Below are 26,415 nucleotides of genomic sequence, written 5' to 3'. Positions count from 1 at the left end.
TGAGCTGTTAAACCTCAAAAAGGTTTCTTTAATTGGCAATGAAGGCTCTCCACATATGCGCAGCCTGATCGAGGGGCTGCTCTTAGTGTAATTTGGGGGGTACCGCTTTTATCAGAACGTTTTCTTATTTTTATTGACCTCGGATGCGCGACGATTGTGCGTCTCTCCGCACAGCGTTTGATCCTGCTCATTACGCAGCCGGGTCGGGACGGCGTTGCATGGTTTCCCGTTGCTCCCGGGGCGTGCTACAAATGATACATAATGCATCGCATTGTAATCGCTGCACTGTGAACTTGGCTCACTTTCCAACAGAAAATACCGCCGTCCAAGTCATTTTGTTATTTAAAAAAACACCACCAAAAGGGATTCTTTCAGATTATAAACATCTGAAGACATAACATTCTCATGAATTCCAGCTGGCTATTTCGGACACACGGGGGGCAGGACAGGCTGAGAAGCCAAGCAAATATATTTCATATTAACGTTTGCAGAGGAGAAAGAGGCGGCGGCCACGAAGGCACGACCCTACTGGATGCAAAGCAGACGGAGGGGGGGCAAGCTGGAGGGTGGACCGACGTCCGAACTGGGGACCCCGAGATGCCGTGTGGCCGTCGCACCACGGGGTCCTGCACCTCGCTGGGCCTCCAGTGCCTCCCTCAGAGAGCAGAGGCTCAGCAGCTAATGGCCACACAGGCCCCTTTTCCCTGGGGCCTCAGGACTGCGGAGGATGTTTTTCCACATCGGATCTGTAACCTGTGTCTTATTCCACTGCCCGATTGGTTTGCGGCCTCTAAGAAAAGGGCGGGGCACTGTAAGGAGCAGGGGCGGGCGGGGTAAACAGAGCCCTGGGCTTTCCCTCCGCAGTACCTGCACGGGTAACACGAATCCCACGGGCAGTGCTGTCAGGCAGCCTACTGTCCCAGTCTGTGGCTGGCGGTGTTTAGAAGTGGCATCCTTCTTCTCTCCCGTCAGGATGCAGAACCTGACCTATGAACCCAGGCTGGTCTCCTCCCACTTGCTCGCAGGGAAGTGAACGTTCTAGAGTTAAGGGGGAAGCGGCACTCGGCCTAAGGGAGCACATTCTGCATCAGGGCGGGAGCCAGTCCCCACCCAGCGAGAGGGGAGCAGGGGTGGGGGAGGGGTGAAGGGGGTGGGAAGTCCAGGTAGGTAGCTGCATGGTCCTCACGGGGAAATAAAGTACAGCACAGGGAGTGTAGTCAATCGTATTGTAGGAACGAGGTACGGTGCCGGTGGGTACCAGTACCTGGGGGAGAAATCCCCAGTCATACGGTCACACCCTCAGCTCCAGCTGGGCCATCAGCTCTTGTGCTGCAGGTGGGCAGACGGGCATCACCCTGCCCTCAGGGTGGGCACCAGACACTGAAGAGCATCCTGGTGCCTGCAAGTCCCTAAGAAAATCACCTCTAAGTGCAAACTCCCATTTAGTTTTCGGTCAACTGGAAAAATCAAACGGCCTCTCCTGTGCATCTTCGCTTATGGACCAAGAGGCCCAACAGAAGTGACCGCCTAGACCCTCAGGACTCGAAAAAGCCACACACACACCATCGTGGGGTCGAGTGTCCGTTCAGCCTCACCTCAGCCCTGTGCCCGAGAACGGACGCTGCCCGCGGCGGGGTCCCGAGTCAGACGGGAAGTCCAGTACCGTTTGCGGGAAAGGACGGCTGTTCTCCAGTGTCAGTTCTGTTGGGTGACGACGCACTTACCGTGGCAGGCGGTGGTTAACTAGAACTCATCTTCCTCCTGCTAGTCACAGCTGACATTGCGCTGCGTGCACACTGTGCACCGGGTACAGAGCTAAGCACTAGCGAGGATGTTCCAGGCACGTCCCAGACAACCAGGGACACAGCCAGTCTGCCTGACCAGTCCCAGCCCCGGGAGAACACGGCTAGTTGTCTCACTGTCATCTCTCCAACCTCTCCTCTGTTTGGGTTTGCAACTTGTAATGTCTCATTCCACCAGACTTTCCAGACTGTCTTAATTGTTAGCAACTTGCCGCCTCTCCCCTTTCTTAATGAATACAGGCGGTATTAATTAAAAACACCTATTGTGTGTCAGGCTAGACAGAGGGAAAATAAGGACGAGTAAGGTCGTTTCTTCTCTTGACAAGCCTATTTAAGCCTAAGACGGGTATAAATATATGGTGTAAATAAGTGCCTATATTCACCCCCATGGGACTTGTGCAGTAAGACTAGTATTAAATGGACACAGGATTTCTAAGGCGAGCTAGGCTTTGGAGATTACGTAGATACCCCCTTGTGTTACTGACGCAGAAACAGAGCTCAGAAAAGTTAAGAAATTTACCCAGGGTCCCTTGGCCAGTTCTGTTAACTTTGGACCCGGGACCTCTCTCTCCTCATCCTCACCGACGAGGGTGACGTGCCCGCGGCTCAGCTCACGGGACAATGCCTGTGCTCCAACGTGGTTTCGAGGAGAAGGGGTCACTCCAGTGGCCTGGCCGGCCACAAGGAATCGTCAGGCTTGCGACCAAGCAACGCATACCTGCCTCTGTTAGAACATGGGCTTTTCTCTGAAGTCAGGCCACAGGTAGTCAAACGTGCACTGGTAGGCAGTTAACTTCCTACCTTCTGTCAAAGAGCTCCTGTGTTCCTCAACGGACTTTTCTCCCCACCCGGCTCCGCAGTGAGCACATGGCCCAGTGAATTTCAAACCAAATCTTAGACTGGTAGTTGGTGACCACGCATGCTCAGAATGTGGAGTGTTTGGTATTGCAGGGTCAGACCCTGATTATTTACATAGGCTCTTCCCCCTAGGTGCTGTGTAAGAGGAATCCTGGGTCAGAATCACACTGCTCATCCGCCAAGGCCTGTGAGCCGGACTCCGGAGGGAGGCGAGGCTGGGAGGCAGTTGGGCCTCCTCCCGGCAGCCCTCAGTCATCAAAGGAGAGGCGGCCATCCTGCTACCCACTGGTCCGTGTGGACAGAAAGCGGGTGCTCCAGGGGACAGCTGGGAGGATCAAGAGACAGGGTTACAGTTTTAAGACGGAAAACCCTTATTTGTTGGCTTTCGAGTTGTCCTAGGCAGGGGTTCTCAACCTGTGGATCACAGACACACAGCGACTCCCCCTAAGACAAGGCTGCTGGGGGCTCAGAACAGACACTTAGTGACTCCCCCTAAGATGCAGCAGCTCGGGACTCAGAGCAGACACTCAGCGATTCCCCCTAAGACGAGGCTGCTGGGGCTCAGAGCAGACACACAGCGACTCCCCCTAAGACGAGGCTGCTGGGGGCTCAGAGCAGACACTCAGCGACTCCCCCTAAGACGGGGCTGCTGGGGACTCAGAGCAGACACACAGCGACTCCCCCTAAGACGAGGCTGCTGGGGCTCAGAGCAGACACACAGCGACTCCCCCTAAGACGAGGCTGCTGGGGGCTCAGAGCAGACACTCAGCGACTCCCCCTAAGACGAGGCTGCTGGGGCTCAGAGCAGACACTCAGCGACTCCCCCTAAGACGAGGCTGCTGGGGCTCAGAGCAGACACACAGCGACTCCCCCTAAGACGAGGCTGCTAGGGGCTCAGAGCAGACACACAGCGACTCCCCCTAAGACGGGGCTGCTGGGGACTCAGAGCAGACACACAGCGACTCCCCCTAAGACGAGGCTGCTGGGCTCAGAGCAGACACACAGTGACTCCCCCTAAGACGAGGCTGCTCGGGGCTCAGAGCAGACACACAGCGACTCCCCCTAAGACGAGGCTGCTCGGGGCTCAGAGCAGACACTCAGCGACTCCCCCTAAGACGAGGCTGCTGGGGACTCAGAGCAGACACACAGCGACTCCCCCTAAGACACGGCTGCTGGGGCTCAGAGCAGACACACAGTGACTCCCCCTAAGACACGGCTGCTGGGGCTCAGAGCAGACACACAGTGACTCCCCCTAAGACGGGGCTGCTCGGGGCTCAGAGCAGACACTCAGCGACTCCCCCTAAGACGGGGCTGCTCGGGGCTCAGAGCAGACACTCAGCGACTCCCCCTAAGACGAGGCTGCTGGGGCTCAGAGCAGACACACAGTGACTCCCCCTAAGACGGGGCTGCTGGGGGTTCAGAGCAGACACACAGCGACTCCCCCTAAGACGAGGCTGCTCGGGGCTCAGAGCAGACACTCAGTGACTCCCCCTAAGACGGGGCTCAGAGCAGACACTCAGCGACTCCCCCTAAGACGAGGCTGCTGGGGCTCAGAGCAGACACTCAGCGACTCCCCCTAAGACGAGGCTGCTGGGGCTCAGAGCAGACACTCAGCGACTCCCCCTAAGACGGGGCTGCTCGGGACTCAGAGCAGACACACAGTGACTCCCCCTAAGACGGGGCTGCTGGGGGCTCAGAGCAGACACACAGTGACTCCCCCTAAGACGGGGCTGCTCGGGGCTCAGAGCAGACACACAGCGACTCCCCCTAAGACGAGGCTGCTCGGGGCTCAGAGCAGACACACAGCGACTCCCCCTAAGACGAGGCTGCTGGGGCTCAGAGCAGACACTCAGCGACTCCCCCTAAGACGAGGCTGCTGGGGCTCAGAGCAGACACTCAGCGACTCCCCCTAAGACGAGGCTGCTGGGGCTCAGAGCAGACACTCAGCGACTCCCCCTAAGACGGGGCTGCTGGGGCTCAGAGCAGACACTCAGCGACTCCCCCTAAGACGGGGCTGCTCGGGACTCAGAGCAGACACACAGCGACTCCCCCTAAGACGAGGCTGCTGGGGCTCAGAGCAGACACTCAGCGACTCCCCCTAAGACGGGGCTGCTCGGGACTCAGAGCAGACACACAGCGACTCCCCCTAAGACGAGGCTGCTCGGGACTCAGAGCAGACACACAGCGACTCCCCCTAAGACGAGGCTGCTGGGGCTCAGAGCAGACACAGAGCGACTCCCCCTAAGACGAGGCTGCTGGGGCTCAGAGCAGACACTCAGCGACTCCCCCTAAGACGGGGCTGCTGGGGGTTCAGAGCAGACACTCAGCGACTCCCCCTAAGACGAGGCTGCTGGGGCTCAGAGCAGACACTCAGCGACTCCCCCTAAGACGAGGCTGCTGGGAGCTCAGAGCAGACACTCAGCGACTCCTCCTAAGACGAGGCTCCTCAGGGCTCAGAGCAGACACACAGTGACTCCCCCTAAGACGAGGCTCCTCAGGGCTCAGAGCAGACACACAGTGACTCCCCCTAAGACGAGGCTCCTCAGGGCTCAGAGCAGACACACAGTGACTCCCCCTAAGACGAGGCTCCTCAGGGCTCAGAGTAGACACACAGTGACTCCTCCTAAGACGAGGCTCCTCAGGGCTCAGAGCAGATACTCAGCGACTCCCCCTAAGACGAGGCTGCTCGGGGCTCAGAGCAGATACACAGCGACTCCCCCTAAGACGAGGCTGCTGGGGACTCAGAGCAGACACACAGCGACTCCCCCTAAGACGAGGCTGCTGGGGGCTCAGAGCAGACACACAGCGACTCCCCCTAAGACGGGGCTGCTGGGGGCTCAGAGCAGACACTCAGCGACTCCTCCTAAGACGAGGCTGCTGGGGCTCAGAGCAGACACTCAGCGACTCCCCCTAAGACGCGGCTGCTCGGGGCTCAGAGCAGACACACAGCGACTCCCCCTAAGACGAGGCTGCTGGGGCTCAGAGCAGACACTCAGCGACTCCCCCTAAGACGAGGCTGCTCGGGGCTCAGAGCAGACACACAGCGACTCCCCCTAAGACGGGGCTGCTAGGGGCTGTCTGCAGCCAGCAGAGGTCCCTGGTGGACAAATACACCAACCAGGATGCTTCGCGTACAGATAAAACTTGGTCCAGATCATGAGAGGTTCCAAAGAGACAGATTTTTTTTAAATAAAGAAGCTATTTTAGTAAAGAAAAACAAAACAGAAAACCATGAGCTTTCAATGAGCTCCAGCCCTGAACAGATAACATCTATTTGCCCTAATTATGAGAAGCTGTAGACTGCTCCTAAATTAAATTTTACTTTTCCCTTTTGTGGACATTTTGTGAAACCCCTGAATGCTCCCAGCGGGCAGTGCTGGCTGGTCAAGGGGAGTGGGCATTTAGTTTTGGGAAGACAGGATCCCGCAGGGCACAGGAATACAGCCGAGGAGGCGCCTGGGTCCTACTGTTTCTCCTTGTTCTCTCTTCCCAATTCTTCTTCACGGGCAGCCTTTTGGGGGCCAGGGCGGGAGAGGGCTGGGCAGGATAAGACCGGGGAAAACGCAGCCGGGGACACAGCGTGAACAACCGAGGAGGGAACTACCGTTATAAACCCCTGCAAACAGAACCAGGCGGCTTCCAGCGTGCTGGGCGAGCCCCCGCCTGCGGCTGGCTTCCAGACTTCCTTCCCGCCTCACCACAGGATGCGTGCTAAGATGATATACAGCGTGTTTGAATACAAGGCAACACACCAAGAAAAATGCAGCATTATGAAGAATGAAAGTCTCCTAAAAATACTTTACGATGACTTCCCAACATGAAATCGCATTTACGGAATAACATTCTAATGACTTAGGCATCAGTGACATCAGGAACATATGGATTGAATTTCCTTCAGAAACGCGGACGGCGTTCGGAGCGAGGGGGAGGCTGGCCTGGCAGAAGGCGCTCGGTTTGTGGAGCAGAACTCTGTGTACAGAGAAATAAAAGGAAGGTTTGTCACGCTGCTCTCGTGTCCACTTCCCTTTCCTGGTGCTTCCTCTGGTGACTGAGTCCACTGGCTACAGCGGCCCTTGCCTGGGAAACTTGGGACAGTGTTCTTGGAAATGGCTTAACTCTCCCTCCCTGTTCGGGCCAAGTCATCAGCACCGTGTTAAATGAATGGCTCTCCCTTCAGCCCCGACACCAAACGTGTCAGAAAGAGAGGATGACTTCTGTACAAAAGGTTGGGCGCCTCAGGCCCTTGGCTAGAGCAGTCCTTGCGACCACTGGGGACAGCCGCAGGGAGAGGGGTGTTTTTGTTTCCTTCCGATCCCTTTGGAACTCAGTTGAAGAGAATATCGCTGAGTTTCCAAATTAAAGATGCACATTTTAGACAAAGCTCGCAACAATCAGGCTCTGTCTTACCTACCCGGCCTTTTTTTGTTGTTGTTGTTTTTCACGATCCAAAATGCACACACGAATACTAGCCCAACGGCCGCTGCTGTAAAATACACCACCATTCACCATGTTGACGGCTTCCCAACTGTACCCGCAAACAGCGGCTCGTTCCAGGTGCCTGCGTTTAACCAGCCCTGCAGGTGAGTCCGCTACACGCTACAGAGAGTGTGCTCGTGTGATTAAAGCGAGGCCCCGCCCAAGAGCTCCTGATTTAGGGGGCCCACGATGAGGTCTGAAAACCTGCTTTCCTAAGAAGTTCCCAGAGGATGCTCTGAAGCTGGTCTGGGAACCTGATGCAGAAGGTGGGCCCCCTTTTGGGGCCGTGCCCCCAAATCCCAGACAGTGAATTTCATAGATGTCCTGTAAGAAGTATTTTCTAAGGATACCCTAAATGTACTCTAGACACTTCATGAAAATCTGGCTTTTCTCATAATCCACTAACAAACTGTGCCTGGTTCATAGAAGGGCTCCGAAAGCATTGGTTGAATTAATAAAGAGATTTATATCAATTAGCCCAGATAAAACATCTACAGTTAAAAACTCTTATCCTGCCCACATCTTTCTGCAGATGATGGCTTTCTGGCATTCATGATAAACAATTCAATTTCCCCTTTTCTGATCCAGAATTCTGCAACTTGTTTTCGGAGAAGCCATTATTGGAATTTTTTTTTTTTTTTTTACTCAGTATTTTGATAAATTTTAATTGTTATAATGTTAAAAAGGCCATTCTTGATCGGAGGTGGGTATAGCATGCCTCCCCAGGGGGCATTCAGAACTATGTCTACAGAAGAGCTTTCTGGTCGTCTCAGTGACAAGTGACCTGCACCTTCCAGCTCTCAGACCTCTCTGTCCTCATCTCCTACCGTCCAGTCGGAGATGACAGTGGCTCAGACTACCGGACACGGGAAACGTGTGGGGATTTGAGACGTATTCTGAGTTGGCCTCAAGAAGACCTGGCTCTCGACAACACCCGGGAGGCCCCACGCGATGAGGAACGAGTAGGGGAGGTGCAAAGGTGTTACAAATCAGTTTCGTATACCCTGCACATTACATGCCTGTGCGCAGGGTTATGTATTGTTTCAGAAGCTCGGAAGGAGATCTGGGCTGTGGAGATAAACTCGAAAGTTCCTGGGATATAAACAGTAACGAAAACCTTGGGAGAAGAAGCGAGAACCCAGAATTAAAGTCACTGGGACGACGGGTACTCGAAGGTCGAGTAAGAGCGATGCACCTGCACAGGAGACGGAGGGAAGAGGCCAGGGCACTGGCGGGAAAGCCAGGAGAGCGGGCATCGGGGGAAAGGAAGACATGGCAGGGTTTCGAGGGGAGAACAGTCCCCCGTGCTGGGTAAGTCTGGGGAAGAAAAGTGAGAGTGAGCCCGGGCTCAGCGCCACGGAGGTGGCTGGGGAACCCGGCCAGAACGGGGTCATGCGGCGCGAGTGAAAGAGGAGGGGCTGGACTCAGAGCAGGGGAAGTGAAGACAATATGTGAGTCTTTGGAGAACGTGCACGAAAGGGAACAGGCAGTTGGGGTACTGGTCTCTGTCTTTCGGGATGATGGGCAGAGACTAGAGCGTGTTTAACTGGGAGGACCCAGTAGAGACGGAAGGCGAGAGGTAGAACGAAATAACCAGCCACGAAAGGTTTTCCTGAGACGTCAGGACAGGTGCAGGATTCGCACTGGATAGGAGGAAGACTTCCTGCCCAGCGGTAGAAGGAACACGTTTAGGATGCCGGTGGGTACAGGTAAGTTTATAGTTTCTGTGATGGACAAGTGAGGGCTTGCCTACAGGTGGGTTCTGTTTTCTTGGGAAAGCTGAGGTCAGGGGAGGTGTTGACGTGCCTTTACGACGGGCTCAGCTGGCCCTGTTGGGTCATGTTCTCCAGTGAGGGCCAGCTGCCAGACGCAGGGGGCTGAGACGCCTGCCCAGTGGTGGGGTTCACCCACGTCTGAGGTTTTTCCACATTGGTGGACAGACTGGGCAGCAAGGATGTGGAAGGTATTTGTAAGACAGTAACTGAAACAAAGGCTAGACATCTAAGCAGAGTAGGGAAGAAAGACAGAAGGGAAAGAATGAATGAACTAGAAAGAGGGACAAAGAGCACCTGCAGCCAGCTTAGTGCTCAGATCTTTAAGGTTCCCTGAACGTGCTCAAACCCCTGAGTATCGAATCCGTGGGTGCCGAGAGCCCAGGTAGCCAACACGACAAACAAAGGGGTTTAGGCACAGCTACTCCACTCCTGAATGCTACTCCACTTCCTACCACAGGGGACCACTGGCACACTGGAAGGTGAGAAGGAGGCACAGGCCACCCTGCTTGCTTTGCTTTATTGGGCTTCACAGGTGCTGTGTTTCTTACAAATCGAAGGTAAGACCCTCCAGCCAGGAGAAAGATTAGAACTCGCTTTATTGCGGAGACCTGAAAGCAAACCTGCAGTAGCTCCGAGGCGTGCCGGGACTGCAGCCAGGAAATGCCATTCCTAATCTGGACTCTACCGGAGCATCGCTTCTAAAGGACGTGCTCCATTGATCTGGCGACAGCTGACGTCACGTAAGTGTTCTGTGCATGAGTTTCACCCGATGCGGTTTTTTGTTGTTGCTTTTTTAATCTGGAGTCACTCTCTAGCACAGCACAGTGGTTCTTTTTTTTTTTTTTTTTTTTTTTTTTTTTTTTTCCATTTTTCTGAAGCTGGAAACAGGGAGAGACAGTCAGACAGACTCCCGCATGCGCCCGACCGGGATCCACCCGGCACGCCCACCAGGGGCGACGCTCTGCCCACCAGGGGGCGATGCTCTGCCCCTCCGGGGCGTCGCCATATTGCGACCAGAGCCACTCTAGCACCTGAGGCGGAGGCCACAGAGCCATCCCCAGCGCCCGGGCCATCTTTGCTCCAATGGAGCCTTGGCTGCGGGAGGGGAAGAGAGAGACAGAGAGGAAAGCGCGGCGGAGGGGTGGAGAAGCAAATGGGCGCTTCTCCTGTGTGCCCTGGCCGGGAATCGAACCCGGGTCCTCCGCACGCTAGGCCGACGCTCTACCGCTGAGCCAACCGGCCAGGGCTAGCACAGTGGTTCTTAAGCAGGGGTGATTTTGTCCCCCAGGGGTCACCTGGCAATGTCTGGAGATATCTGACCATCACTACCGGGGGAAGGATGTTCTAGCAGCTAGTTGGGCGGAGCCCAGACGCTACTCAACATCCGACAATGCACAGGACAGCCTGCCCACCCCACCCAGGAGGCACCCAGCTCAGATGTCAACACTGCTGTGGTTGAAACACTCCGCTCCAGAAGAATGCCCCTGAAAAAAGTGGGCTATTTATGTCAGAGACATGAGGGCTCAAACTTGGATCAACCTAACACACAATCTCCATATTTTCTATACCATAAACATACCAAAAGCCTAAATAAAACTATCCTAGCTTTCAGAAACGGGATAAAAATAACACAAAAGGGTATGAGATTTCGACATGGAAGAACGCACGTGGACACGCTCAATGACCTCTTCTTCCTGCCCTCCTTGCCTGGCTTTTCCCATTCTCTCCAGAAAGCTGTCTGTTCACCAGTTCCTGCACACTGGAAAATTCGGTTCCAATGAGAAATTCGGACAGAATTCCTTTCCAGAAGCAAACGCGAAGGTCTGAGGAGCTCAGGCAGATGCCCTCTGCTCCTGTGCAGAAATGACGGGAGAGTGCACTGCAATTAGATTCTGAGCGGAGTGACATTAGCAAATTTATGAATGGGTCTCCTTTTCACAGTCTACTGTCAGGACTAATTACCTGTATTAATTAGAACTGTCGACACGCGCGATGCTTGCTGAAGCTGTTTCCGATGGTAAAATACGAGACTTGTAAATATCAAGGCACTTGAACAGATGCACCGACTTGCATTTCTCAGCAACTCAACGTGACGGAGAAGCGTGGACTGCACGGTGAGCCTCGGGAATTGCCGGTAAATAGATTTCCAGCTCATGAATTTGCTATTTGTCCTTCCTTGCTTAGGCATGAGTCGTGATTCTGCCTTTGGAAGACCTATCCCACAGGTCACTACTTTAGAAGCACTGTGCCAAGAATATGGAGATATTCCTGCAAGTTACTGGGAAGCTGAACAGAGTGCAGGATGGCTAAGGTGAGCGGGAAAGCCCCTGCCTCTCCTCGGGTTCGTCTGAGATCTACTCTAAAGTAGGTTTCAAGAACTGCGTACGTGACAGGGGAAGAGTGCTGGGCATTCCAACCTGAGCTGGAACACCGGTGTGAACTCCACGTGCCCTTGGGTGAGTGGACAAGGTAGGCAGCCTCTCTGTGCCGTGCTTTCCCCGTATGAAAATGGACTGGCAGAAACGGGAACAGCAGCAGAACTTGCAGAGGGTTGTGGGGAGCCTTAGATGCATGTGAACAGGGAGACCAGCGCCCAGCATAGGTGTGCACAAGCTGTGACCATTCCGTAAGCGTCACCGTCAGGGACGGGGGTAGAAACAGCAGTGAGCTCTCCCGCACTGAGGTCACGAGCGCTGTGCAGAGGGGTCAAGAGCCCTGGAGTGCGACAGGCCTGTGTCACCGTTGGGGACGGGGTAGAAACAGCAGTGAGCTCTCCCGCACTGAGGTCACCGAGCGCTGTGCGGAGGGGTCAGGAGCCCGCGTCACCATCGGGGACGGGGGTAGAAACAGCAGTGAGCGCTCCCGCACTGAGGTCACCGAGCGCTGTACAGAGAGGTCAAGAGCCCTGGAGTGCGACAGGCCCGTGTCACCGTCGGGGACGGGGGTAGAAACAGCAGTGAGCTCTCCCGCACTGAGGTCACCGAGCGCTGTGCGGAGGGGTCAGGAGCCCTGGAGTGCGACAGGCCCGTGTCACCGTTGGGGACGGGGTAGAAACAGCAGTGAGCTCTCCCGCACTGAGGTCACCGAGCGCTGTGCGGAGGGGTCAGGAGCCCGCGTCACTGTCAGGGACGGGGCAGAAACAGCAGTGAGCGCTCCCGCACTGAGGTCACCGAGCGCTGTACAGAGAGGTCAAGAGCCCTGGAGTGCGACAGGCCCGCGTCACCATCGGGGACGGGGGCAGAAACAGCACTGAGGTCACCGAGCGCTGTGCGGAGGGGTCAGGAGCCCGCGTCACCATCGGGTACGGGGGCAGAAACAGCAGTGAGTGCTCCTGCACTGAGGTCACCGAGCGCTGTGCGGAGGGGTCAGGGGCCCTGGAGTGCGACGGGCCCGGACTCCCACCTCAGTGCTGCTACGCATTTAGTTTCTCCTAAAACCCAAAGGCACCCAGTCTCGCAGGGTCTTGTGAAAACCAGATGGAAAAAAACGCGTGAAATTTACTTGCAACGCCTGGTGTATAAAAAGGGACGGCTCAGTGCTGGTACCCAAGTATTCATTGCCATTATTCTCTCCTTTGGAGAAATCTCCCAAATTGATTATAACGGATGCAAAAAGAAAATTTTTAGTAAGCACCGTAAGTGGAGACAGAAACGTGGGAGAGGAGATAGGGAAATGGAGAGGCAAGAAGATGAAGTGATTCCGGGGTGCTCTCCGTGCCCAGGGCCTGCGCTGCAGCCCCGTGAGGAGGGTGTGATTCCCGGCCACAGATTCCCCACACGCCCGCTAATGACCTTGTTCCCTGGAGGAGGAGAGACAGCTGGGGCCAGGCCCACACGGTGTCGCGGTGTGAGAGCCGGGATGCAAAGGGCCGCGTCACACATGGCGGGGCACAGAACCTAAGCCCTTCTGCTGCCTCCCCCACCCCCCATTCTCCCTTGACATATATTTAAAAACACAATAATCAAAATCTTGATGGGCAGCATTTGCTCTGGCCGGCTGGCTAAACTTCTCCCGATACCACCAAACAGTCGCTTCCATAAGACAAGGTTTAGGTTCAGGTCATTTAATCAAGCCGTTTCTGTGTCAGTCCCCTAAGTACCAGCTTTGCAACAGCCCACAAATGAGAGGACCACTCTCCTTCTGTTTCAGTGTGCAGGGTCCTTCAGACTCAGACTCTGTGGGGACGGAGGGGACGCGTGAGGAGGCTCTGCGCGGGCCCCTCCCGAGGCGAAGGCCTTACAGTCCTGGCTACGGCAGGGTGTCGGTATCGGGGCTGACGTCAACTGGAAACCCACGTCTATACAAGATGATACAACTGGACAACTAATAAAATACAAGACGCCAACGACCCCCCTCATCTTGTCTTGAAAATCATGTAAACATCTTGTGAAATTCATCTGGTCAAAATGTTACAGCATCAAGGTGAGCAATACTTAAAAAAAAGAAAATCTACTCTGGCCGGTTGGCTCAGCGGTAGAGCATCGGCCTGGCGTGTGGGGGACCCGGGTTCGATTCCCGGCCAGGGCACATAGGAGAAGCACCCATTTGCTTTTCCACCCGCCCCCTCCTTCCTCTCTGTCTCTCTCTTCCCCTCCCGCAGCCAAGGCTCCATTGGAGCAAGGATGGCCCGGGCGCTGGGGATGGCTCCTTGGCCTCTGCCCCAGGCGCTAGAGTGGCTCTGGTCTCGGCAGAGCGACGCCCCGGAGGGGCAGAGCATCGCCCCCTGGTGGGCAGAGCGTCGCCCCTGGTGGGTGTGCTGAGTGGATCCCGATCGGGCGCATGCAGGAGTCTGTCTGACTGTCTCTCCCCGTTTCCAGCTTCAGAAAAAAATACAAAAAAAGAAAAAAAAAAGAAAATCTAGCTGGAGGACCTTCTGGATCCTTTCGCAAGATACGGGGGAACAGAAAACCCTAATGACAAAGGAGAAAGCCAGCGGTCCCAGCGTGAAAACGTCAGTTCAAGTGTATCTTCTCTCCTGGGCTCTCGCGGTCCACTAGATACAGCCCTATCTCGTCTTACTGCCCTTCGCTTTATTGAGCTGCACAGGGGTTAACGTCTTTTTCTCACCAAGGCAAGGCAAAGCCCTCCACCAGCAAAAAGATTAACCCGCTCACTTTGTATTGCGATGCTCACTTCATCGCGGGGGTCTGGAAGCGACCCCACAATTTCCCTGACACAGGCCTGTGCTTCTCAAAGCAAATGCGGATGCTCAAGAAACCTGCCGACAACCCTCTCAGGTCGGAGGCATCTTTAGTGATGGTCAGGATGTGCATTATCCCTCTTAGGAGAAGGCGGTTGATCTTTTGACTGCATATTATGCGTAAAAGCGGACTGGGCTGGTATGGCGAAGACAGCTCTCACTGCGGAGCGCAATGGTGCGGATTCCTGGACAAGCTCAGGGACGAGACTTCACCTTCCCTGGATGCGAACAGGTACCCACTGAAGGCCCTGGACACACTCCACCCTGAAATCTGCGGTAAGAAGTCCCACAGGAAGCTTAGTGTTGACCAAGAAGACATTAATGACCTCTACTTGGTGAATATCTTACAGAAAGCTTAATTCACTAAAATTTCTAATCTCATTTCAATAGGAATGAGTGTGAATATAAAAGTTCACTAAGCTAGTAAATTACTAGTAGCATTTAATAGGACACTAAAAATAGTATTGACTATATTCTTAAATATTAATTAAAATATGGTGATGATGACCCTTACCAATAGAAGAGAAAAGGCAAAATAATGTAATAATTATGTACATGGAGTCTGGATCCAAGACTGTGTGGGCTCAAATCCCGGCTCGGTCACTTGTTAGCTCCGGGACCGTGGTCAGCCTCCCTTTGGTCTGGCCTCCTCTTCTCTGCAATGGGTGAATGGTCAAACTCACCCCACTGGTGGTTGTTGGAGGAAGTGGACACACATGCACGAACACACTCTTGTACACACACGTAAGCGTGCATACGTGAGCATACAGAGGTCACTTACGATAGGGCCGGGTGTGCTATGACTCAGATTCTATCTGTCCCCCTGCGACCTAACCCCCACCCAGAGCAGAGTGACCTTACAACCCACATTTGGTCTTCTTGTTCCCCTACATAAAACTCTCAAGGCTTCCTCTGTCCCCACAGTCAACTACAAAAACCTGTGAGCACAGCACAGTGGGCCTTTCAGACCTTAATGCCCACCTATCTGGCCTCTCAGGCCCCACACTGACCTCTTTATTGCAGCCACAACCAGCTCAGTTCCTCCACTAGGGCCATCGCCTCATCCTGGGGCCTCTCGGTCCACGCCCGCTGCTTACCTCTCGCCTCTGTTCACATTCTCCACTGGCCTCTCCTCACACTCGGGAATACCACATTCCTTAAATGGGCATGGTTTGAAACCCACTAATGCAAATTGAGCATCAACCCTCATGCTGTTGCCCCTGACTGAAGGCAGCACACATTCATTCAGACAGGGAAAGGGTGCTCACTATCTAAATCAGTGGTTCTCAACCTGTGGGTCGCGACCCCGGCGGGGGTCGAACGACCAAAACACAGGGATCACCATGGCTTTAGAACCACTGATCTAAATATTCTGCCTGCCAATCTTTCAGACAATGACAGTGCGAGCAGATACTCCGTCACGCCAGCCACTCGGGAGGAAAACCCATGTGGAGAGCAAACAGTACCCTGTTTGTACACCTCTCGCTCCTGTTTGCTGTGGGTGCAATCTTTAATTTATTTTCATGTTCAGCAGTAGCTTGTCTGTTCATGCAGCTGCAAACAGCAGAGAAAGACACACTTTTTAGAAAATACAGGCCCGGGTGCTTTTAAGGAGAGTGCTCATTCGATCTCATTATTCTGCCGGCTAATTGACAGGGAAGAACGTCCTAATTGGCTCATTCACGCTAAAGCTGTGCCCCTGGCCTGGCGTCAGGGTCCGCGAGGCGCAGGGTGCATCACAGCTGTGGGGCTGCCGCTCGAGGGACAAGCCTTAGGTTCACACGGGGAGAAAACAGCACGTGCTCGGCCTCGGAGTTCAGACAGTCCTGTCTGCCACGCAGCAGAATTCAGGGGTGCGGTATTTTCTCCTGAGGCTAATGAGATGAGCCACAGCGCTGATCATATATCTTCTGGGGAGGCAAGGTATTTAGCTGTTGTTCAGGAAAATCATTCTTGGTTAGATTGTAATCTGCCAGAATGGCAGCTCATTTAAGAGGCAGGTCGAGAAAGGCATTCCTTGGTGCCCTGACACCTCCGCCCAGCCCTGTCCCTGCGTGCAGGACCGTGACGAGCAGGAGTGGAGCAGAAACGAGCCATTCGCACGGGCCCCGCTCAGTGACTGCTCAGGCCCCGTCCTCACAGCACACAAAGAATTCCGCAATTCCACTAACCAGCGATGCCCACACACCAACCAGTAAGCCCCGTGTACTGTGTCCGTGACAGATAAAACACCGGAGTCACAACAAGTAGCAAATAATCAGGGCTACCACAGGGCAGGCGATGCGGCTGTAGCTTGCCAAGTGTCATAGTGCCCAAGTTATGTCCAAAATGGGCCTCGCTGGCCTGAGCTATCTAAGTCAGAAGAGGCTTAGCTCCCACCTGCCCTCCACACGTCTCACCAAAAAGCATCCTCTGCTACACAATGGTGAGTCCCTTGGGGTTTACCATTTATCCTTGTCACGGCACAGTGTGCCAAAACAAGGGCTCCGCTCACCCCCAGGGACGCGGCTTGTTTAAAGCTACAATGGAGACGGCAGGTGTCCTACACAGATGTCACTTCTTCAAGAAGACACTTATTATTAAACACTCGATCTCCTTCCTGTCGATGGACTAGCTACATTTTATTTCGGCATCACCCTAATCCAAAGCAAACTGTTTCCTTTTAGTCTCGTTGAGCTCAAAATTAAAACTCATGAGGCTTTCGGTTGTTTCGGCTGACTCGTACAGAATCCTGAACGCCATGATCGTTTCCTTGTAACACAAGACAGTATTTTACAATCCAGAAATGCTCTTCCCCAGAGAGTGCCTGAGTCCCCCTTCCCGGGGTCCCAAACCTCTGAGTTCCTATCACTGCACACAGCAGGACAGATAAGAAACACCCAGCACTTTAAAATTTGCATACTCTAAGGCAACACGGAGCTGCCGCACGCCTCGGTTCCTACACGGTGTGCTAGAGCAGCCTCAAACCTGGACAGAACCCAGTGTGTTCTGAAACCCTTAAAAAAGAAGTCATTGTCACAACCAGGGTCTAGAGCAGGGGTCGGGAAACTTTTTTGGTTAGAGAGAGCCATGAACGCCACCTATTTTAAAATGTAATTCCGTGAGAGCCATACAACGACCCGTGTACGTTATACATTATCCAATAAAAATCTGGTGTTGTCCCGGAGGACAGCTGTGATTGGCTCCAGCCACCCGCAACCATGAACATGAGCGGTAGGAAATGAATGGATTGTAATACATGAGAATGTTTTATATTTTTAACGTTGTTATTATTTTTTATTAAAGATTTGCCTGCGAGCCAGATGCAGCCTGGTCTAGAGCGAGGTACTAGTCACGGGAGCAGCTGGACTTCTCGCCTGAAGCATGTGGATGACATGAGCTGGGGAGGATTGGAGCAGAGACGTGAAGGGGACGGAAGGGGGTAAGCACACAGGAAAAGAGGAAAAGGGGCCACAGGATCTGGAGCAGTGGTGGTCAACCTGGTCCCTACTGCCCACTAGCGGGCATTCCAGCTTTGAAGGTGATTGGTAGCGGAGCAACCCAAGTATAAATAAAAAGATAGATTTAACTATAGTAAGTTCTTTTATAAAGACTTATTCTGCCAAACTTAGCAAAAATCCGACATAAAGTACTTGGTAAGTAATTACTATTATATGCTTTAACCTGCTGTAACTCTGCTTTATAAATTTTATAAAGTAAAGTTACTTCCCTACTTTATACATCACCATGACTGTGGAACCGGTGGGCGGTTAGAAAATTTTACTACTAACAGATACAAAAGTGGGCGGTAGGGATAAAAAGGTTGACTACCCCTGATCTGGAGAGAGGCGAGCTCGGACGCTCAGCTCTGCCCAGGGGCCCTCGCGGCTCTGCTGGTCCACGGCGGCCCGCCGAGGCAGGGGGCGCATCACGCACAGGGTACAGGGTCTGCTGCATTTCTCCGCACAGAAATCCTCCTGAGGCCTTACATGGGACAGCATTGTGTGGAACATCAGAGAATAGCAAGGCTCATAGTGAATATTTTTAGCCATGCATAGGTTTATTTTAATACTATTTTTTTCTTTATCCAGATTCTATGTGATCTTGCAGACATTTTAGAAAAGGGAGTAAAGCCAAAAATAGGAAAATAAAAGTCACCATATTCTTATTCCTGGGAAATGAGGATAACTGGCATTTTGTTAAATATTATTCCAGCCTTTTTCTATTAGTACATTTACTAGGTCTGACAGAAATGAATGAGTGTGTGACTGAGAATACTGCTGTGTCCTGCTTCTCATCTGGCGTACTCTGAACTTGCTTGCCGGGCTTTTTCATGGCTGAGTATTAGTCTATATACCATGATTTTATTTATTCAGTCTCCTATCGCAGCATGCTGAGGCCATTTGCAATTTTTCCAAAGCCTAAGCTTACAATATCATGTTAATCGGCTTAACATTTAGGGTAATTTTACTAATTCTGCACCATTTTGGTCCCGTACTACAACAAACCCAGATTTAAATAACACCGACGTGACACAGTAAGATCTCGGGTCCCTCACTGAGATGCGTGAAGACATGTAAATACATATTATGTATGTAAATATATATTATCTCACATCTGGCTCTCTGTAACTAAGCACAACAGAATTATAAATAGTTTTGGGTCCTTGGAGAACTGCCATGTGATGAAGCTAGGCCACTCTGAAAGCTATTTGTGGTCGATAATAAATGGAAAACCAACAGATGACTCTTGATTCTTCCTACCAGCAGCACAACACAACACAACAAAATGGATAAAACGAGTGCAACTCTGTTTCAAGAGGCAGAGCAGACGACAGCGAAAACTCTCACACGAGTCATTCCCATTAACAAGGAGCTGGAGTAATTAATGTATAATAGCTCAATGTAAAATTCTGGTGTCTGAATGCACACTTAATGTGAGTAAATATATCTCTATTTTTCTTTTGGTTATGAATCATTCTTTTTCTGAAAGACCTACTGAATAAAAATTGAGTCCTATTTAAATTAACAATGGAAATATCCTTAACGGAAATGTCACTAACATGTCCATTTTAAAACAACATTTTAAAACTCATATACATGCTACAATTTTTTGGTAGAAACAAATAACATCCCAGTAGGTTACGTAGCATTTCTGCAGTAAACATTTTGGGGGGGGGGTGTGTGTAAAAATGAGGTACCTGACATGCAGGTTTCTTTGTATAAGAAGGGTGTTCTTTCCCTATCCAAACTGTTTATTTCACAGTTTTTAATTCCTGCCAGGAATTTTTGCTTAAAAAAAAAAAAATACCCTAACCAATCATATATCTACCAGTGAAGAGAACAGTAAGGGAAATGTCATTGTTAATCTGTCAGTAAAACAGCATTCCAGTTTAGCTAGGACTGTTGTGGAGTGGCTACACCACTCAGAGTTCTGGGTTTTCTTAATGCGGGAAGATGCCAGTAGCCTAGGCAAGTACGGCCTTCTTCTCTGGTGTTAGTCACTTAGAACGTGGCCCTGGGCGAGTCATTTTGTTTCTCCGGACCTCTGTTTCACCATCGGAAGTAACAGAGATAATTACAAATGCTTACTTCGTAGCAGTCTGTGTGGGTGTGTGACCCTTCTGAGCACAGTAACCAGCAGGACAGAGGCACTTAATGCTCACTGGACATGAAAGAACGTCACCTGAACAGTGACGATGGTTTTCCCCAGTGCCTGTGTTATGGTTGCTGCCAAAATGCACCTCAAGTGCGATGTGATTTTTCTCTGGGTGCCGGGATGATGAATTGGTTTCCGGTCTTCTGCTGATTTTTATTTTCCACAGTAAATACAGATTGTTTCTGAAGGGATTCAGAACAGGGCTCCCCACGATGTGCCACTTTGGCACAAGGACTATTTTGCTGAATAGAGACCTGTGGGCTCACAAGAAACATCTACCTTTCCCTCAAAGAATTTAAAGTGAGGCCTTGTCCATAGTAAGAGTTATGACCAAAAGTAACTTTTTATGCCCTATCGATAGGACAGGACAAACTTCTACGTAATTAGTGAACATCTGCCCCTCTTGTCACCCAGCAGATGACTGTCCCCCCTCTGATGCCCAAGTGCCTCACCTCCGTCTTAGCTAGAAAGCCATGAAGACCTCATTTTCCCTGTCTCTGCACCTCGCGTGTGTGTGGGGCCTCTGACTCTCATCCAAATGGGGTTCCCGTGCATACATATGTAATTACAATTTTCATATATATATAAATATATATATAACAATTCTGTTGTGCTTAGTTACAGAGAGCCAGATGTGAGAGTCATGCATAGAAGACATGTCTTCATGCATCTCAGTCAGGGACCCGAGATCTTCCTTGTCACGTCTGTGTTATTTAAAACTGGCTCTGTTGTACTACAGGTCCAAAATCGTGCAGAATTAAAGAGAGAGAGAGAGAGAGAGAGAGAGAGAGAGAGAGAGAGAGAGAGAGATGGTGATGAAATAGTAAATCTCCTGACTTCTCCAAGTCTGTTTTCTCATTGCATAAAATCAGGTGTCAGGTAGGGTGACCTCAGCCCATGCCATCGTAATACAGTTCTGTTTGAAAACAGCGCTGCCTTCTACTCCACCATCAACTTTAAAAATAAGCTAAATAATTTAATCACAGGATCAAAGGAGCGTCCCCAAAATACTCCATAAAATGGGTACTACGGATACCAATGAGGCCACAGCATATAGTAGAAGATGAAATGGTAAGACATGGTCATGAAAAATGTTAGGTATACTTTTGATGTGTACTTGCATTAGTAAGAAAATAATTAGGCTCCGACTAAAGATATTGTTTTATTTTGTTTCATATTCTACTTTCGATATATAGAAATAAAAATTTCTTCATACCCTCAATTATTTAGTTAATAGGAATGTAAGTTCCATGGCAAGTTTAAAGCACTATTTGATATCTCTCTTCCAAATTAATACATTTTATAAAAATGTAAGAGTTTCTTAATCAGGCCTATATTATAGTTTTCTCCAATTAAATTTGATCTTATAAAATATTAAATATAATAAACATTGCAACTTCTGAGGTTAAAAATAGTACAGAAAACTTGAGTATCCAAATCATTGTATTTAAAAATAGTACAGAAAACTTGAGTATCCAAATCATTGTATTAGTGAGCTTGACAGTCTATAAAGTTATTCTGTAATTTAGGGAACCAGAGAAGTAGGTAAAGAATTTCATAGATGGGTAAGGAAAGCCATTAACTCATTTTAAAAGTGACTATGTCTCCTAAACTTAATATATTGGTTAACTGACGTGAAGTAAGGAACTTAAATCTTCTGTTATTCAACAAAGAGAATATTTTTTAGTTTGAGAGTAGAGAACTAGATTTACTTGTTTCTGTAGCCTGCAATGTTTAACAGTATCTGCCACTCACATGGGGCTCAAATAGAGACTTGCTGAACAACAGAATGAGTGATCTGGACCAAGATGATGGGTGTTTAAGATAATATTGCTGAAACTCTTAAGATCTGGTAACCACAAAATCAGTCTCTGTGTGTGTGGGGGGGGGGGGGGAGGAGGGTGGGGACCTGGGTGAGCTGAATTCATTCATCAGAGTTTTGTTTATCCTTTTATTGTTAAATCGACTCATTAGCATCTGAATAACGCCTTTCTGTAAACGGTGATTGTAGGGGTAGGTGGCAGAGGAAAAACTATAAATTAATTCACACGGAACTATTAATTTCAGTCTCTCAAATGTGTTTCAATTTCATGTATCGTTTTTATTTTATTCTCTTAGCAATGGCTGGGCTACAGTTAGTATTTGTAAATGGCGGAACTTCAGCAGAAGCCTGCTCCCTCCAGCAGGGATCTAAACAAACTCTGGCCCGCTCATCTCATTACTTCTCTTCCTGCCTGCGATAGTCAGTCACGTGCTGTGGCCCGGTTCTAGAAAGTATACTCTTACATAGCTTTACATGCACAATGTCACCTTCAGAAACAGTCTGGAATGGCTAACTTAACTCACTGAAAGGCGTATGTCCAACATGGAGAGTAGCAAGTGGAGCCAGTCATCAAAGGGAAGTAGTATTCTGCAATGAAATTGCTTTTTGGAGCACCTTTTTATTACACAGAAAGTTTTCCTGGGGGCGGAGGGGAAACACACCAAATTACTATGTACATAAACAAAAGGTAAGTGGTCACACAGAAGTGGCTGTCTGTCCTGGCCTCCATGGTCCCGCGGGTGGAGCAGGCCAGCCGTGGGTACCATATGTGTTAAAAGCTGCCAACTGCACCTGCACATTGTCTGCATGGGGCCAAGCAGGCTTGGTGAAGCATGCCACTGAGTAAGGACCACCACTGAACCCGCTGGGTCACCGGTTCAGATGGGCCACAGGGAGCTGTGGGGATTGATCTGCCGGAAATGACCCTTGATCCGTAAGTCCTGAGGCCGATGTGTCTGACAGCTCACCAGGTTTTCTCATACTTCCCAACATCCCCGCCCTCCTCTGCCGACACTCCTCCGACCCAGGCTGCTACCACCGGGTAATGAAAAACAATGGGACCTTGCAGAGCACCCAGCTCAGCTCTTTGGCTCAGCAAGTGGAGCGTCATGGGAAATGAACTGAAGCCAGGACAGCAGCTCGGGCCACAGAGATCCCCTTCTTTTCCCTCTGGGCCTCCCCGGGAAAGATGAGAAGAACACGGACATAATTTACTCCATTCTCCTCACAAGTTTCTGGATGATCATAAACAAGACAAATGATGCTTGTATATACCTGGGGGTAGCTTCGCTAAAAAGAAAATGTACAACTTAGTTAAATGAATTCTGCCTTTTTTTTACATAAACTGTATCTCAGTTGGTCTCTATGCATAACCACATTTATATATAGGATTCAAAGATACGTACTGTCAAAAGATGTCAAATGATCTGTTAACAGCAAAAGAACCAGAGATTCGTTCAAAACCTAAATATACTTTTCTCCCCCGGTACGGCTTCCCTGGAATTTGATGTCTCAGGACTGTGAGACAAAGCAGGGCCCGGTTTCAGTGTGCAGCCCACAGCTCTGTCCTCTGTCCTCTGTCCCTCCGCCGTCTCCCATATGGCTCGCCAGCATCCCCGACCGACCGCACAGGGCGGGGAGGGGGTGGCAACTGCTCTAGCCGCACGAGACTGCCAAGTGTGGCTGGGACTGGGCCCGCTGGCCTTGCAGAAGCATCTAAGAAAAGAAGCACAAGTCACTGCACGTGTCAGTAAGGATTTCCAGCCTTAACCCACACACACGCTCCGGGCTGGCAGAGAGAAGTTGAAAAAGACACCGCTTTGTACCCAGATGCCAGCTGAACTTGGTGGCAGGCTATTAAAAAAAAAAACACACAAAAAACAAACAAACACATATTATACACGGAAGGATGTGGGGGAGGGGAGGAAAGAGCAGTGAGCTAATAATGTTCCTAGCTGGCATCTGCCTTTTTACTCAGAGAAAGAGATGGCCCTTTTCCAGATTTTTCCTATTATTGTGGTATCAGCTGCCTCTTGGGCTCGTTTATGACAGCCAAGACCGCCAACGGAACGAGACAAGATTTCTGTCAGTAGTCGTAGCGGGCGAGCCCCTTGCAAAAACAGGGATTTCAGTATTTCTCCTACAGAGGCTACTTTGGGATTATTAGTCCCAGCATGAGCCTTAGGACTTGGACTTACGGCCAGCCACTGATAAGAAATATGACAACAGCCAGTTCTGAGGTTAAAAAGGTACCACCTTGATTCTTTCATTTGCTCTTCTAATGTATTTAACTAAAGAACAATTTGAAACTAATTGGTCCTGGTGTTTCTTGCTAAGCTGGAATTCTACCAAGTGAATTTCTATTTGTTGGCCCTTTGAGATCTAAATATTGTTGGTGGCCTAGTACAGGAACTTCTTACCCTGAAACCAGGAATCAAAGAGAAAGGATTAAGCATTTACTCAGCCTTTAAGAAATGACTGTAGATCTACCTACTTCGTGAGAAAAAGACCTTTAGTAAACAAACCAACAAACCTAGTAAATAAATGTACTAGGAATGAGAGATTTAAGACCCACTGCTTCCAGCTTCCACTTAAGACGGAGAAAGCTGGGGAAAGCATGGCTCCCATCCTCGTAATACACATGAAGGCTGGAGAATCTGCACACTAGTCACTTTCCCTGGACCCATCCCAGTGGGGACGTAGGTAGGGCACCCAACTACACAGACGTCCAACACGCGACCGGAGGCCGTGCTTACCTAGGACAGACTCCCCGGACATGAACACAAAGATTTCAGCTCGAACTGTTAGCTGCTGATGTGGGAGCTGGCAGGAGAGCACGTGTGGTCACAGACTGTGTAACAGCACACACTGGGGCTGCTGTGTAACAGCACACACTGGGGCTGCAGCATTAAGGAATTCACACCCACATCAGCTCCCTTCAGGACCCTAACAGGTCCTCACAAAAGAGAGAGGTGAGAGTCCAGAGAAAGTGGCCTTTGTCATTCCTGGGGAGGGGACTGCAGCCTGTGCAGGAGAAGTCTGTATCAAAGGCTGCCTAGACCTTCTCCCGCCCCTATGGAGGGAAATCCTTACCCGCTGGGAGCAAGGCGCAACAGACAGCCCCCAGTCTGCCAACGGGGGGGCAGGGACAACACAGCCCCCCAGTCTGCCAATGGGGGGGCAGGGACAACACAGCCCCCAGTCTGCCAACGGGGGGGCAGGGACAACACAGCCCCCCAGTCTGCCAACCTGGGGGGGCAGGGACAACACAGCCCCCAGTCTGCCAACCTGGGGGGGGCAGGGATAACAGCCCCCAGTCTGCCAACCTGGGGGGGGGCAGGGATAACAGACAGCCCCCAGTCTGCCAACGGGGAGGGCAGGGATAACACAGCCCCCCAGTCTGCCAACCTGGGGGGGGGGCAGGGACACTGGGAAGCCACACTTCCAAACCCAGGGACACAGTGATTGCTTAAGACGAAGGCTTACTGTTCACTCACTCTGTTGTACACCTGAAACTAATATAATATTGTATGTCAATTATAATTAATTAAAAAACAACCTTAGCTTACTCTATCTAGGAAGGGAATATAAATATTGAATGGGAAAAAAAGTCAGAGCGTATCCCACTCTGATTTTGCCCCCCCACCGCCTGATTCAAGGGTAACCAGAAACAGCAAGCAGTGTGAACCCCCGGGGAACAACAGGGAGAAACAGAGAACCCCACCGGCCAAGTTCCAGGGCAGAGAAAAGACTGGAATTCAGTTCAAGCGGCCACTGGGCAGAACTCTCCGGCAGGTCAGCCCCCACCCACGTCCAGAACTCCAGAGGAGTCTGAGGACTTCGGTGTACTGAGGGTGCCCAGAGCAACGATAAGTGTGCAATATCACTCACAGGAATTCCACGTGAGTAAAAGTACTCACATATTCAACGGGGCGAGTAGACAGGCGGTCAGTATGACACAGAAGAGTTGAGTGACACTAGCAGCTGAGTTAATTTAATTATCATCTGTAGAATACACACCCAGCTAGAGCGGGATACGCATCAGTCTCAGGTACATATGGCATTTGCACCAGGATGGGCCATAAAATGTCACAACCAGGTGACATGCATCCTGGAGATACAAACCTGCTTCAGCCTTTGAGAATCAAAATAATTTAGTATGTCAACAGATCAAAGAAGGAAAAGTATATAATAATCTCAACAAATATAGAACTTTTTGACAAGTACTATTTATAACGTTTCATGGTTCTCTGTCCAAAAAGAAAAACAAAAGAAAGAAAAAAAGAAAAGAAATACTTAGGTATAAATCTAAGAAAATATATGTAGGAGCTATATGTTCAAAATTTAGTGCTGTGAAAATATAATTACAACATAATATTGCATGAAGAAAAAGTAAGGTACAAAAGAGTATGTACTCTATGGTCAGAATTTTATAGAATAAACTCAAACCAAATATTTTTCCATAGGAAAAAAGGCTAGGATATAATACAGGTCTTTTTAAGATGCCTCATTCTTAACAAGAAAATCACGAGTGTCTCAAGGAAAACAAAACTGAAATTAATATACGGTAAACGATTTTCAAAGCTCTGCTGTTACTCATTACGGCACCACGCACCCCAGGAAGTCTCCTTCCATCAGTGTCCTTGGAACTAGGTCCGGATGCTCTTAAAATCACTCATTGAAAATAAAGTTCTGCGGTCACACACATTTGGAAAGCATCAGTCTAATAAATTGGTTTCTTGATTGCAGAGCTAATTTGAATCGTCTGTAAACCAGTGTCATTCAGGATCTTAGGGGTGTAGTCGGCAGAACACCCCAAATCTATCTGGAACTTGTGGAGGGAGG

At 50.5% G+C, this 26,415-nt stretch overlaps 1 protein-coding gene across 6 annotated transcripts in view; it reads right to left on the bottom strand.

Annotated features, from left to right (window-relative positions):
- Nucleotides 1-26,415, bottom strand: part of RHBDD1 (rhomboid domain containing 1) — a 125,183-nt gene that overhangs the window by 15,670 nt on the left and 83,098 nt on the right. For 4 of the 6 annotated variants that reach the window (XM_066345203.1, XM_066345202.1, XM_066345204.1 and 1 more), the window contains 2 exons: nucleotides 25,591-25,681; nucleotides 22,691-23,286 (listed from right to left, as the gene is read on the bottom strand). The exons of 1 other annotated variant lie outside the window; for it this stretch is intronic. In XM_066345203.1, coding sequence (XP_066201300.1) covers nucleotides 23,028-23,286; nucleotides 25,591-25,681 — 350 coding nt within the window. In that variant the 3' untranslated portion in view covers nucleotides 22,691-23,027. Of the gene's footprint in view, nucleotides 1-22,690; nucleotides 23,287-25,590; nucleotides 25,682-26,415 lie in introns of those variants that run through there. One more of the 6 variants, XM_066345205.1, reaches the window with a different exon arrangement.

Source organism: Saccopteryx leptura, chromosome 7 (assembly GCF_036850995.1).
Source record: "Saccopteryx leptura isolate mSacLep1 chromosome 7, mSacLep1_pri_phased_curated, whole genome shotgun sequence".
Classification (NCBI taxonomy): Eukaryota; Metazoa; Chordata; class Mammalia; order Chiroptera; family Emballonuridae; genus Saccopteryx; species Saccopteryx leptura.
The sequence above is the reverse complement of the archived record's forward strand: the minus strand, read 5'-3'. Positions and strand labels throughout refer to the sequence as shown.